Source organism: Ailuropoda melanoleuca, chromosome 7 (assembly GCF_002007445.2).
Source record: "Ailuropoda melanoleuca isolate Jingjing chromosome 7, ASM200744v2, whole genome shotgun sequence".
Taxonomy (NCBI): domain Eukaryota; kingdom Metazoa; phylum Chordata; class Mammalia; order Carnivora; family Ursidae; genus Ailuropoda; species Ailuropoda melanoleuca.
In genome coordinates, this window is record NC_048224.1 from 9631779 (window position 1) to 9643900 (window position 12122).

The following is a 12122-nucleotide window of genomic DNA, read 5'->3' on the forward strand; positions in this document are numbered from 1 at the left end:
CAAGGAGACCGTTTTGCTCATTGCTCTTCTCCCACTATATAAAAAGAACCCCAGAGACAGGAATGACACCAAAGTTTATCTTACTACCAAAGTTTCGCTTGAGGAGGGCACAACTAGCAATTACTCAGAAGGGGGATTTATTTTGTTTGTTTGCCTTTGATGGAAAGTAATGGAGATAAGTACAAAAGACCTATTGATCTGCTGGCTTCTATTGTGAAGCCAAATAGAGTAAAGGAGGTGAAATCTCTTCCTTAACATTTAAGTGTCAGAGGACCTGCACAACTTCACTTTATAAAAGATTTTTGGAAAAGCAGAGTTTCAATTTGATTTGCAAACATACAGGAAGTGAAATGCCTTAAAATGTTCTCTTCTTGTACTTGAAAAAATTAACACAGTGTATTTGACAGCTAATTATATGAAGGCAAATATACTAATAGTTATCTCGAACTGGTGCTAAGTGCCTCATTTCTTGAAGGTAGTGAAATCATGTGCATTTATTGAAAATCTCTCTTTAGAAAAGTTCTAAGTTTCCAAACATAGAGAATGATGGAAAAAATGGATGTTGCTGCTGAAAAGGTGATAACAGGAGGCAGGTAGCATGTTTTCGCATCTTCACCTCTGTTGTTAATGTATGCGGTGGCTCATCAGAGGTCGCTCATGTTAATTTATTCCTGCACACCTGTACAGGGCTGGAAGTCAGGTAATCAGACAGGCAAAAACTATACATCTCTGCTTTTTAGATACAGCTACCCAGAGGCCTATATAGGAACAAATTTAGTTCTGGAGACATCAGCAGGTTTTAATAAACCAAATACAGATGTCTTCCTCCATACAAATCAAGAAGTTTACATGTTTAAATCTGGACTGATTTAACTAGCAATCAAAGAGAAGGTTCACACTTGGCATCAATGGTTGCCTCATATTTATTTCTAAATCACTCTAAGCAAATATTATTTTGTTTTTAAATTTATTCATGGGGCTGAATCATCTTTCCTACACCTTGAAGATTAAGCATACATGCTTACCTTTCTAATACAATTTAAGACAAACTCTGGCAATCAGCAGCCACTATTCTCAGAAGGAAGGAACAAAGATGGTGAAGATTATGTGAGATGCAAAAAAAAAGGGATACATAGTTCTTTCTAGGCAGATTACCTCGTTTCTGTGTGCAAAGTCTTCATTTTAGTTGAGGGAGTTTTAAAATTGCCAATCACTAAAACAGATATAAATAGATTTTAACGTATCAGCAAATGATAAGAAATTCTAGGGAAGAGGACTGAAGGGCATTTATTTGTTGTTGTTGTTTTAATAAAAACCAAGTGTAATTTATAAACGGGCTTCCCTTATACACAGGTGATCCATGGCCATTCAGCCCAGGGATCAAAATTCAAGACAGATGATGAGAAATGACCAAAGGTAAACCAGGCCCAGCTAATTCTGACTATGACATGTCTCCAAGAAAAGTTCCTTTATAAAGATTAGGTTCTAAGCCAGTTATAATTTCTTCTTTCCTGGGAGTTTTTCATGTGCATACTTCAAAACAAAACGGAGGGTCAGCTTCCTGATCTTCGAAAGAACAGTATCTTAGTAGCTGAAAAGTTAAGAGATAAACAAGCAGGAAGGAAGGGTGTTTAGGGGAGTGTCAGGTCTAACACTATACCACATTATCAGTTTATACTTAAACACTTCAGTAATCACCTTATTGTGCCATAGTTCTTCACAGAGAAAATAATTTACATTTCATTTCTATAACTCAGAATAAAAATTATTCCTAAAGCCACCTAGTGACTGGATGAACTGATCTTTGTGTATACCATTCTCTGTCATTAGTGTGGAATGGTCCTCTTTGCTTTTGAATTTATTACACTCACACTCAGTCACAACTGTATAAAAAAAGGACACTTTCAACACTGTGCTTAGAACCCTCAGCCCTAACAAACCATGCACGTTATCACCCCCCGCCCAGAGCGCTTCTCCCTTTGTAGGATTTTAGACAAATGATGTTCTTGCTTATCAAAATCTTCAACTTGATCTTATAAAATCTAGAAAGACCATAAGCAAAGACCTGGAAATCTCTAACTGCCAAATATAAAACACAGTATTTAACATCTTTCTCCTCGTATCTTACTAACATGCCTATTTGGAGACCAAAAACGCAATTCCCTTGTGTACAGCCATTTTGGAAAAAGCCCAAGAAGCCCTGGGTATCACTCCTGTAAGGTGTGTGTGTAAGACTGAAGACAGGAGGGCTGCTTTTATAAACAGAAGGAAGAGGGTTATTCTGTTAGTTTTATCGCTACACATCCTGTAGCCCTGCACACTTCAGCCCCCACTCAGAATCCCCTCTAATGCTTTATTTGCACAAGGAAGACATTGTGGAGTCAAGGATGGATGAATCAAGACTCTGGGGAAAGGAGAGAAATAGGCCTGAGGACAGCAGGATTAAAGCAAAGAAGGGTTTCTGTTTGGGAAGGTCTGTTGGCTCAGAGAAAGGTAAGAAAATTTGCCTTAGCTTCATCATGAATTGAAGAAAAAAAAAGCAGGACCCAAATTCCTGGGGTTCTCGTGACTAATACGGCAAAAGTGAAGACAAAGGGGAAAGGTAAGTCCAAGTGATAGATCAGAGACGTAGTCCAAGAGGCTCTGTTAAACAGGAGATTAAGTTACAAGTCAACATTAGTGGAAGAAGTGATAAGAACTGGCTGAAACGGGAGTACGCTTATGTCTGAGTTCACACTGTGGAGATGCAAGAAGAAGCAGGTACCCTGACGGCATCACTGTTTCTGGTTACGCGGTGGTAGCTATGCTTGCAACATATGTTAATTCGAGTCATAGACTCAACAAGGATGAACACTTGTTTTAAGGAAAAAAATGTCAAAAAGTATCATAGTTTTTGTGAAGTTTTTAACTTGGGATAAAAAAATGTGAGTATTCTTGAAAAGCAAAACTTCAAGCGAGAATCAAAAAACTTTCTTTGCACAATATGTTCTTTCAATTTGCTTTTCTTCATTTATCATGTGTTACACAACTCCAGAATTATAAAGATTAGCTGTGATGTGAGATTTCACCCAAATGAAACGTATCACCTGTCTTCTGAGGTTTGCAGTCTCCTGTATGGCTGAACACACATGGGAGAGCATCTGTACTCTGCTTCCCTAGAATATCCCAGGTATTCTAGACACTTATTCTAAATTTCCATATGGCTAGTCATCCACCAAACTCCTAATCCTTAGAATAAAAATGGAGATTGAAATATTCTCCTGCTATTAATAAATGTTTTTCCTTAGACAAACCATCCTTTCAACAGCACCTACTTATGCATTTGGACATAAAAACACAAGTGCTTGTGTTTTCTACTGGTCTGACATAAATGAAATCACCACGCTTCGGGTGTTGTAGCCTTTTGGTCCCAGAGCCATTTATGCCAGTGTTATGACTTGCAGTATTTTCAGCAAACCAACTAAAACTGTGATAGGAATTCATGCAAATAAGCTTAAATTTTGGCTTGTCTTCAAACACTCCATTTCCATAAATATTTTATGCAGGTTTTCATGAGTCTTTTATTTTTGTTAAAAAAAATCCAATGCATTAACCTCATTATCACAAGTGCACTATTTCAAATATAAAAGAATGAACATTACTCACAAACTTGGGGGTAGGAGGTTGTGTAAAGTATTATATTTTATTATTCAAATTGTAGCTATCTTATCTACTGTATTCTGGTACTGTCAACGATAACGATAACCTGAAAAGGACTTTGTGATTGTAAACCATTTTTACAGAACAAGGTAAATGGACGTAGGGGAGAGGGGTGGGGAAGGGGAAATCTTAAAGAGCATAGATTCTCTTCAAAGCATGTTTTGAGTTGCATAAAGAGAGCCACTTATTTTTCTCAGAAACTTTGCTTTTAATGGATTGGGCCCCTTGGATTTCAGTACTATGGAAAATATTTAACTTTTATTTTTAAAAAGATGTATCTTTTAAATACGAAGACAAAACCGAGTATTATAGAAGCAGGTCACTACTTTTCAGTGGTACTTTTATGTTACTTTGTCAAAGAATTCTACCCAATTGATAAGCGTGAGAATTTGGGGGGTGGCTATTTGGAAACGTTCCAGTTAATTTTGTATCTTCCACTATATTGATTTCTACCATGTAATGAAATTTTGTCTAAAAATATTTTTAAAAGACAGCATAAAACCAAAAAGCCACAGTGGATGTAAGAGGAAGAATTAACTGGTGTGTGACTCTGGGTTGGGGTGGTGTATTATGTAAATGATCTGCTTGCAAGCTTATCTCCTCAAGTGTAGTATGACTGTGTTACTTTACCACTGACCACCTTGACACATTCCATTTATGTTACATTTTCTTTAGGACTGAAAAAGAACATTGGAGGTTTAAGAGCAGCTGCTTCTGTTTAAACCCAACTGTTTCAGAGCTGTAGCCACATAGCTAAGGTCTGATGTCATCTCAAGGCTGGACATAATATATTCTAACTGATCCTAAAAGTATATGCATGCCTCCCCCTCCGTGCATAATTCCCACGACAGACTGTATTTCAGAGATGTGCTCAAAGACACTGTGAAGTTAAAATACAGAAACCCATACCACCATACCATTTCCCCACATTAAATAATTATTTTAGTCCCATTTTCTTCTGATATTTTCATGACTCTTAAAAGAATTCAAGGACACACTGAATACTCATGTAAGAATGATAACATTTCTGGTTATACCTACGGAGATGCAGGCTGTCTCGATGTCCTGGACCTATGGTTCTTTCCATCCGTAAATTTCTGTTTCTATATTGGATAAATATGTGTGTATGAAGATAATATATTGATTTAATTAAAAAGCCACAAGGCAAAGCAGAAATATATAAAACAGAAGCTGCGGCTTCTAAGTGAAGCTTCATGAGGAAGCAGGGAACTGTGTACATAGTTAACTTATTCACACCTAGATGCATGGGAAAACACACATACACACATACACAGAGCACAGAGAAAAATGGCGTGCATTACAGGGTAAGATGGCGTATGATTCTGCATGCTTAATCATAACAAGCACCAACTGCAACAATCCTTCATGAGCATGGCAGCTTGGTTATCTCATGGTCACTGTGGACAATCTTTACAGTGCATCAAAAACATCTAAGTTGGATTTTTTTAATGCTGAGTCCAACATGACTGGCACCCTCCACCCCCAGCAGGAGCAGCCAATGGAGATTTACTGACCTGTCTCTGCTTCGGCGAGAGGGGAAGGCAGCATTGCAGCCAGCCACCGTGCAGACATGCATCTCTTTTAAGTGAACATTCCTGTAGTGGAGTTTCACACTGTAGGAGCTTTTGAAACTCTTCTTGCACACGTAACAGATTTTGGGGTCTGGGCTAGAACACAGGTCACCTTCTGGGGAGAACTTTTGAGGGCTGCCATAATTCAGAGACGATGTAAAACTTTCATGCAGGGCTGCCATGCTGGCCCCCCCACCATTGTACAGTCCATACTGGCTCATGTAAAACATGTCGTAAGTGGGATCTGTGAATTCTTCCTTCACCTTGATGACATCCTGGTGAGAGGGCTCACTGTGGTTCTCATCAGGCCTCTCACTGCTCATCAGGACTTTTTCACTCACTTCACTGTGAATGTGCTCATCCCCTTCCATGGACTCCTCGCCTAGTTTGGGCTCTGAAGACTCAGACTCATTCTCATAGTCCCGCTCAGGTTCTTGGTCCTCGGAAGTCATGCTGTCAGCCCTTCTTATTTCAGTCCTTGAAATGCACCGGGTCCTGCTATGTTTAGAAAAGTCCTTCACAGACATGCCTGGACTCATCTCCTCTTGGGAGTGGCAATGATTGTCATGGCTCACATCGTTGACCACAGCTCCACCATCGTTGGGGTCATCATCTTCATCATCAAACTCATCAGCGGTATCAATGATTTCCTTCTCAATCTTCACAGGCATGCTGGACTTCCTGGGCTTCTTCTTGGGTGCCAGGTCGGCACTGGGCTCATGAGTGGCCATCATCACTACTGGTGCTGTAGGCTCAGAGGGTGGTGGGGGGTGCTGCTCTATGGTACCACTGGCTGGAATGATGGGACTGGTTGGGAGGGAGGTTGGAGGACTCACCATTTCCCCCGGAGTGAGTAAACTTCTATAAAATGGAGGAACTGGCTGTACAGTCTTTAGCCCAGAAAACACCAGCTGGCTAGGCAGAGGATTCTGTAAGACAGGGTCTAGTGGGGGAGTGGTAAAACCCATTGGGGGCCGGCCAGGGCTTGTGAGTGTGAGATTTGATTTTGTACTTGCTATGACAGGGGTGGCAGCTCCTGATGTGGCCCGAATTAAATCTTTGTCTCGGTTATTTCGTAGCATGGGCATGTGAAGGCGAGGATTAGGGTTTGCACTGTGGCGATTCCGGCTTCGGAGGGAGCTAAAGACCATGTTGCAACCTTCAATGGTGCATCGGTGTTTGATCTTCAGGTGGACAGCATTATAATGAATTTTGAGAGTACCTTTGTCATAGAACGTCTTCCCACATGCGTTACAGAACACTCTTCCTTTCCTAGAGGCTGACCCCATCCTTCTCATCCGGTGAATCCGGAATGAGCTTTTTGGGTGTTCAGTTTTGGTCAGATCACTGACTGGGGCAGAATTCTGAATGGGGGATATGCAGGCTGGCTCGGTTTTGGGCTCCACATTAGTAATGCTGGTCAGGGCATTTCTATTGGGCGTCTGATCGTTCTTATAAGGTGTGGGAGATACTTCAGATTCACTGCTCTCATTGTATTCATTCTGGGTTGAAAGGCTTGGTTCCCGCAGCCTCAGTCCTGGTTGCTCTAACAGTAACCCGTTTGGAGGCAATCCTAGCAGTGGGGCTGAGACTGGGTTTATGTACTGGAATGGAAGCAGAAATGCAAGGCTGTTGGGGATGTTTTCGAAGTGATGAATGCTGGAAGGGTTGCTGTTCTCTAGGTGAGCAAGAAGGCTGGGACTCCTGGTGCGATTATTGCTCTCAATGAAAGTCCTTATGTCTGAGTCTGTCTTTGAAGATGGTACAGCTACGGCCTGCCCTTCTTTCTCCTGAATTGCCATCAGCTCCACGATGGACTTGGTTTCTCCAAACCGCAGAAACTGCTGAAGGGTGATGATTTCCTCTTCTCGAGACATGATGGCCCAGCGGTCCAGTACCTTGCCGGCAGCATCCTAGAGGCCACATCAAAGAAACAACAAAGATAAACACAAAAACTTATTGATTGTGCATAATTATTCAATGCAACTGAAGGTGCTCTGCCTGATCATGAAATAGAGAGTGACAGCAGAAAACACGCAAGCACTGTTCATAAAAGTCAACCCACAAAGCAAACTTTTCTGCCATGCAATTGCAGTAATTAGAGTCACAGTTAGAGAAACAGATTTGAGTTTAATGTCATAGCAAACAAAATGTAGACCACTGGGGCTCTGTGATCTAACATGCCTTCGCTACTGCTATTTTAACAACAATGGTCTATATAGAATGCAACTATTTAGCACATATTAGTATAAGACGTGAACTCTCGCTGTGCAACCCAGGAAAAATGCAAAAAAATGGTACCTGAATCTGTATTAAATAGTGACACCACAGGAAGGGATTAAGTACATTTTGTGAAATTTACCTCTTTGACACAAGCAGACACGATACTGGCTTCAATGACGAAAATTCCTTTAAATAGGAGCTATTATATAACTTTCTGAATCAAAATGATGAAAAAAGGAGCTTTGCAGTCTGTGGCCCCATTACTGAACTGTATTTTTCTCTCTTTAATGGCTGTATTTTAGTGTCATTTACTAATAGACAATCTCATAAGGTAGAGTTAAGGAAAAACAGTGATTGTTGTTTTTCTGAAAATTGATTGTAATCCTATGATTCAAAGTCTGAGTTAGACTTTAAGTATTTGACTTTTTATGATCTTGTTATAAGTGACAGTTATAGATATTTAGAAAGTAAACATGTGATGGATTTAGATAGAATTAATGTGTAAAATACTGTCTCTTAACATCCTCCTCTGATAGCAAAGGGAGCCCACAGAGAATACACATCAGTAATCACCAGACTATGTGTTGTTAAATATACATTAAAAAGCATTTCACACTTTCATTTTTGCTAGTAACTATGAGATTTGCCTGGAGGTAGGACTTAAAAATCCTGCAGTGTAATGTCAGGCAATCCATTTCAGCATGGGCTGGGAGAAATGTATTCAAAATCATGACTCCATCATTTTCTAGGGCACATTCTTCCTAACCAGGACAGGACACTTCCACAACCTCTGTGAATAATACTTGCCCCAACCTGCCTATCAATTTAAGAAAACATAAAAATCTTCTTAAAAAACAAAATTAGATACTTATTAATTACAAAGAGAAAAACCATAACGTTATAATGGAGAAATCTAGCAGACACCACCTTAACCAAGTAACCAAAGCCAACATCACCCATGTTAAGTATCATTGTGTGCCTCCTAATATATACTGAGAAGGGCACATCATCTTTTTCTTGCCAAAAAATGTATAACCTCAACCTAAATCATGAGAAGACATCAGATAAACCAAAATTGAAGGGCATTCTACAAAACAGTGGCTAGTACTCTTCAAAGTGTAAACATCAGTAAAGATTTTTAAAGAAGGACCAAAGAATGATTACAGTTTGGAGGGGACCAAGAAAACAGGACAGATAAATGTAATGTAAAATTCTAGAGATACCATCCCAGAAAAAGACCCTTAGTGGGAAGACTAGCAAAATTTTAATAAAGTCTCTAGACCAGTTAATAGTATGGTGCCAACCTTAATTTCTTAGTTTCATCAACTGTGCTGTGTTTACAAAGAACGCATCATGAGGGGAAGCAGGATAAAGGGAACTATGCTACTTTTGCGATGGAAAATTCTGTCTCATAGACTGTTCCATTCAGCCTGGTGATATAAAATTCTCTCTGGAACACAACTGTATGGTCTGAACCATGACAACTAGTTTGACTCTAAGGAGATACTTATCATTTATTTAAATTACTTTACAAAAAAGAAGCTCTAATAGTTACGTGCCATTCCTCCTAAGGCTCACTCCAGAATTCTATCGTTTTACACAAAGTGTACGTGTGGTATATGCATGTGGGTGTCCATTCCTCTTTCATCTTGTAGATAACATGAGCCTTCAGATCAAACATCCTCATGCAGCTATCTGCTCAAAATACTTACATAATGATATGTATATATGGAGACTCTGGGTAATCCTGGAGTCCTGCAACAGCCAGTTTTTAAAAAGAATCACTCAAAGCAATCGGTATCCCTTACATCCTTTTTTTTTTTTTTTTTTTTTTGGAATAGGGCAAAGCTAGGGGGAGTGTTGGTGTTGTAGGTAAATAGAGAAATAAATTGTGATTTTGTATAGATTATCTCATTTGAACCTCATAATAGCTTCCAGAGCTCAGCAAATGTGTAACAGATGAGGGGCCAGGAGTGAAGGACAGGGGGATGGTTGGCTGAGGTTGCCAAGATGCTAACTTGGGGTCTCAGACTCGAATTCAAAAATTTTGACTCTAAGTTCGTGGAGTGTAACGGCTGTCATCCATAATGCCATTTCCCAGGTGGGCACGTTGAGTCTGTGACAATAAGGAATAGGACTTCTCCTGAATAAGGCTGGTCTCTGGAGCCCTGCAATGTCCTTCTTTACACTGTTTTTCTTTTACCATCAAATCCACTCTCTTAATTGTTCTTTTATGGAAGCTTTTACTGTGGATCGTTTCTCAGGCTGCAACGCGACCTGAGCAGCACACAGTCATTCCTTCCCAGGTAGCCTGCACCTAAGTCTGCATGTCAATAATGTACTTACACAGCTGGTGGCCTCTGGTATTAAAACAGCCCTCAGAAACCATAGCAACTGATCAAACCCACCTGAGGCATCTCCTTTCCATCCCCCTCCTATCTTGTCTCCCCCAACAGAACACAGCAGTCCCATATGGTTTCTCTTTTCTCCTGGCCCGCCACAGCGCCTGCCGCTCTTTCTAAAACCACTGCCTTTCAGACCTCTTTTAGTCTTGAGTAGCTGTCTCCACTAAAATGGAACTGTTATGTTAAACCACTTACTTCTGGTGGAAGAGGTCTAGGTAAGCAAGATTTAGAACTTTGCTGGTAGCCTGAATCATAAAAGAGAAGCTTCATTTATAGTGGTAACGGAAACAGCGATTTATAGTTACATAGAAGGACAATGTAACATCTTTGCAAAGAGATGTGCTTGGGAACAGGACAAACATCCACATTACCCACTCAGAATGGGGTTCCCCTGACAGGGCACCTTCTGCATCCGGGTAATATTAAGCATCACAGAGTTATTTCCAAGAAGCCACCATTCATATTTGATCAAGGGTATCTAGTATCATCATACTCATAAACATAGCAACTGCAGAAAGAAAGAAGTTGACTTTCTTCTATAACATCTCCGGTCTGCAAGCACAATGCTAGGAATGGCTATCGGTTTTAGCACATCCTTGGATGAACTGGCTCAATGGGATTTGGAAGTCACCAAAGGGGAAAAAGGAAGGCCCGGGGTTCTTTTTTCTGAAGATCTCAGTGACAGAGATAAGCATGCTCTGGTGCAGTGATTCTCAAAACAGTGGCTTGGGACTCCTGTGGTAAGGCAAGAATTTCCATGAGTGGTGGTATACATGCTATTGAAAAAGGACCAGTGTCAAATTTTTTTTTTTAAACCAGTCTGCAAATAATTGAGAACAATCATTTAAAAGACTTCGAGACAATGTGACAACTGCTGCAGCAACAAAAAGTGTGATGATTTCTTTTTTATTAATTTCCTTTTATTTTATTTAAGTATTGGCTCAAAACTGATGGGGGGTGGGGGAGGGGGAACTGGTCCTTCCTCACAGATAATTCGAGAAGTACAGATCTAAAATCTCGGCCCCCATGCCATGTCAAATAAACTGTACCAGAGTGAGTAAAAGCTGTAAAAAGAGTTAGGCATTTTCACAGAATAAACATTAGTAAAACAAAAATTCAGTCTGGTAGACCAGTATGAATGTCCTGACTGTTGACCAACCCATACTGGGACATGGGTCTTGTGTAGGAATAATAAATCACAGCAGAGTGTGTGACTGGACTCTGGTCCTTCCCATTCCATTTTGCAGTCTGTAAGTCAGTTCCTTGAGGCCTTCCCATTTGTAACCAGAATTCAGTGACCTTTAAACCTTTACATTGGGAATTGTTATTTACAAAATGAGGATAATAAGATTTACTCTGTTAAGTGAAATGTAAGGTATTATTATAAGTATTGATTTCTTGTGAAATAACCAGCTATACTATAAATTAAAAGATGAGTAAGCCCAAATAATCCTAACTTATAAACCAGTTTTACTGGGTTCAGAAAAAGTATAAAACACTTAAAATATTTACATGTAAGTATTTTAAATGAACAGACTTCCTTTTATTATTTTGCTGGAACTGGTGATTATCACTCAGTAGAAATCTGGTACCTGGTTCTATATGGCTCCGCAGACTGCTTTTTAAAAATCTTTTTTGTAGTAGAATCAACTGTCATGGTTTCAATGGTTTTATTTAAGCCCTTTCTTCACGTTAAAACACAGTATATGACTCATAGTTTAAGATCAAAGTGAGGTTGGTTGGTTTTTCTTACTTAAGGGAAAGGGACAGTAGAGAAGGAAAGGATGTAAAGAGATAGAGACCAGATAAGACACTCTGGGATAATGAGATTGTCAGGTGGCCTCAGCCACACACCCCTTAGTCCAAGAAGGAACCCATCTGTGTTCATGGCAGGCCCCACCATGCCACAGCATAGAGGGAAAACAATACCTTTCTTTCTGTCCATGAATGTAAATGACAGAGGAACAGCGAACAGAGCAGAGATCTAGGATTTATTTGCTGTAGCATTATTCAAATTATTAAGAAATAAGCAAATAGTTTAACTCTAAAAAAGAGAGGCAGAGAATAGTTTAATTTTCTGTCCTTATTACGTGGACTTCTTGTCAGTCAAATTTAAGGCATATACTTTTAAAGACCCTAAAATGATTAGCTAAAAATACTTCCTCTTTGATATAATTTAAAAACTTTTAATTAAATGATACTG

General features: G+C 39.7%; 1 protein-coding gene across 12 annotated transcripts in view; it reads right to left on the minus strand.

Moving 5' to 3' along the window:
* Positions 1-12122, minus strand: part of BNC2 (basonuclin 2) — a 417234-nt gene that overhangs the window by 12114 nt on the left and 392998 nt on the right. For 10 of the 12 annotated variants that reach the window (XM_034663950.1, XM_034663947.1, XM_034663945.1 and 7 more), the window contains 2 exons: positions 5235-7204; positions 4737-4802 (listed from right to left, as the gene is read on the minus strand). In XM_034663950.1, coding sequence (XP_034519841.1) covers positions 4737-4802; positions 5235-7204 — 2036 coding nt within the window. The remainder of the gene's footprint in view (positions 1-4736; positions 4803-5234; positions 7205-12122) is intronic. The other 2 variants (XM_034663944.1, XM_034663943.1) reach the window with 1 other exon arrangement.